Here is a 2441-nt window from a genome sequence, read left to right on the forward strand (position 1 = left end):
GGGGCGGGAGGGAGCGGGGAAGGGGGGAATCGCAGAGCTTTTCTCCTCTTTCCGTTCTCTTTACCACTGAAAATATACATATATATATACGTAACGCAACGGTGCGGCTTTCCTCCCTCCCGATGCAGCTTGAAAGCGATCCTTTGAGCTTCGGGACGAAGGAAAGAAAGAAGAGGTGCAGGGGTCTCCCTCGGTGCCCCCCAGCTGCGGGGGAGACGCTGCGGTGTCCCGCAGTGCCCCGCTCCCGCGCAGCCCCAGCGGCTCCGTCCCCGCACAGCGCTGCGCGGCCGCTCCGTCGGTGAAGCGCAGCCCTTCCGTCTAATTGGGTCAATTTGGGCGGCTCTGCCGTCTGCAAATGAATGGAGAGAACCTTCCCCCCTCTTCCCCCGAGCAAAGGCCGTTCATCAGCAGCAGCGCTCCAATTAAGCGGGCTGGGAGCGCACGGGGAGGTGGGCAGGAACGCGGCTCCCACTTCAGAGGAACGGAAGCTCTCTTGAAGTTTTTGGTGATGTGCCATTGGCTGGTCCGCTTCATTATGGGAGACCAGACAATATTCGCTATGTTATGACATGAACACTCAATTAGATCACTGAGTTGAAATACTCCAATCAGTGGCTTGATGCTAAGCAACCCTCGGAAGGTCCAGCAGAAGGTCACAGCCCGTGACACATCAAATCAAAATCAATGGGGAAAAGTGAGGCTTTTCCTTCATCTGAGCAGGACTTCTGGTAGCAAATCGCCTCTCCCGGAGTAGAATCTCCTATGCAACGCAAGGAGCTGCGGTTGTTACATTGCATTTCTTCTGGCGAGGACGATCCCGAGCGCGGCTTCATCCCCACCAGCCCCCCGATTTCCTTCGGGGGAAGCGCCTGGGGTCGTTTTTAGGGCTGAACTTTAGGAACCGCACGTATGGAGAGCCTCCCCCCGCGCCCTCTTCCCACAACGACGCAAAAAGCCGCCCCCGTCGGGGGAAGGCGGAAAGCAAAACCCCTCGTCCCCCTCCGTCCCTCGGAAACACCGCGGCACTGCCGCCCCCGACAGCGCCACGAGCCCCGGGTGTGACGGTGGGACGGGGCGAGAAGGAGAGAACGTGCGACCTTCGTTAGGAACCACTGAGTTAGTTTGTCACTAACCAGGATAATGTAAAAAAAAAAAAAAAAAAAAAAAAAAAAAAAGAAATACAGCTAATAAATAAGGGGAGGCATTTTGAGGGAAGGGAGCCACTCTTTTCCTCCAGATCCGCACGCAGTCTCCGCCCTAGAACTATAAAGCAACGAGAGAAAAGCGAAGCGGCGACCCCCCGGGTGTCGGAGGGGTCCCGGGAATCCCGCGGCAACACTGCTGCCTGCGGGGAGCGGGGACACGGCCCGGTCCCGCCGCCCACCCCGTCCTACCCGCGTCCCCCCCGGCCCCGGAATGGATGGGGGCGGCCCCCGAGTCCGGGAGGTGTAAAGGGCGCGGGTGCGGCCCCGAGCCACGCTCCGTCGGGGCACGTCGGGGCGCGGCGGTACCCGAGCACCGGCAGATCCGGAGCGGACGTGTCCCTGCCCCGTGTACCCATCGGGCCGGACCCTTCCAGGTGACCCCGACAGCGCAGCCCCACGCGCTGCGAGTGTTCGCCCTCGGTCAGTTCGAATTTTCTATTTCCCTTCCAGCCGAAGCGATAAGAGAGATCCTTTCTCTCAGGCGGAAATAAAGCAGAAGAGCGATGTTTCCGAGGCTGCACTTCCACCCGAGCAGCGCCTGCAGAGCGGGGGTTGCATTTCCCCGCCCGGTGCGGGCTCGGGACGGCCACGCGTGGTTCCCGCACCACCACCTACGGCCGCCGCAGCGCAGCTTTGCTATGAAACAACACAACGCGATGCGCCTTTTACCGGCAGACCCGCCTTTCTGCACCCCGAAGGGAGAAAAGAAAGAAAAAGAATAAAAAATAAAAGAAAGAAACGGAGTGAGCGGAGCGGCTCCGGCTCCGCGGGTCGGCAGCGCTGCGGACGGGGCTCCAGCCCCGGGGTGCGACGGGGCGGGCGGGGGCACAGCACCTACCTTGTCCCCGGTCTACGAAACTCGTGATGGTGTTGGCCGACTTGGAGGACTGGAAGAAGCTGGCGTTGATGCCCAGTTTCTCGGCGACGGAGTAGGTCCTGAAGAGGGACAGCATGTACTCGTGGGGCTCCGCCCGCGGGGGCGTCCGGCCCCCGGGCTGTGCCCCCTGCCGCGGCCGGCTCTCCCGGGGGGATCGCGGAGCCCTGCGGCCCCGCCCGCCCTTGGCCAGCTCTGCGGCGGCGGGGAGGGAGGCCGGGCGGCAGCAAGGTAAATCCCAGAGGAGGCCGGCGAGCAAGGCGGCGGAGAGCAGGGCCCGGCGCGCATTCATAGCGATCGCGGCGGGGCGGCGGCGGCCCGACGTGAGGCTCCGGCGGCGGCCCGACGTGCGGCGGGGACTG

At 62.7% G+C, this 2441-nt stretch overlaps 1 protein-coding gene across 1 annotated transcript; it reads left to right on the plus strand.

Annotated features, from left to right (window-relative positions):
• Nucleotides 910-2291, plus strand: LOC110393511 (translation initiation factor IF-2-like). The gene is made up of 3 exons (XM_021386410.1): nt 910-1058; nt 1238-1579; nt 1656-2291. The coding sequence occupies exons 1-3, from the start codon at nt 910-912 to the stop codon at nt 2068-2070; spliced, it is 906 nt and encodes a 301-aa protein (XP_021242085.1). The 3' UTR covers nt 2071-2291.

The sequence above is a fragment of the Numida meleagris genome, chromosome 2 (genome assembly GCF_002078875.1).
Source record: "Numida meleagris isolate 19003 breed g44 Domestic line chromosome 2, NumMel1.0, whole genome shotgun sequence".
NCBI lineage: Eukaryota > Metazoa > Chordata > Aves > Galliformes > Numididae > Numida > Numida meleagris.

What these genes read in the sequence shown, in the direction of transcription:
- LOC110393511 (XM_021386410.1), top strand. Translation starts at nt 910, where the DNA reads ATGGAGAGCCTCCCCCCGCGCCCTCTTCCCACAACGACGCAAAAAGCC. An exon ending in CAGCGCCACGAGCCCCGGGT is followed by an intron (nt 1,059 to 1,237) that starts GTGACGGTGGGA and finishes CTTTTCCTCCAG; the next exon opens with ATCCGCACGCAGTCTCCGCC. An exon ending in ATCGGGCCGGACCCTTCCAG is followed by an intron (nt 1,580 to 1,655) that starts GTGACCCCGACA and finishes TTTCCCTTCCAG; the next exon opens with CCGAAGCGATAAGAGAGATC.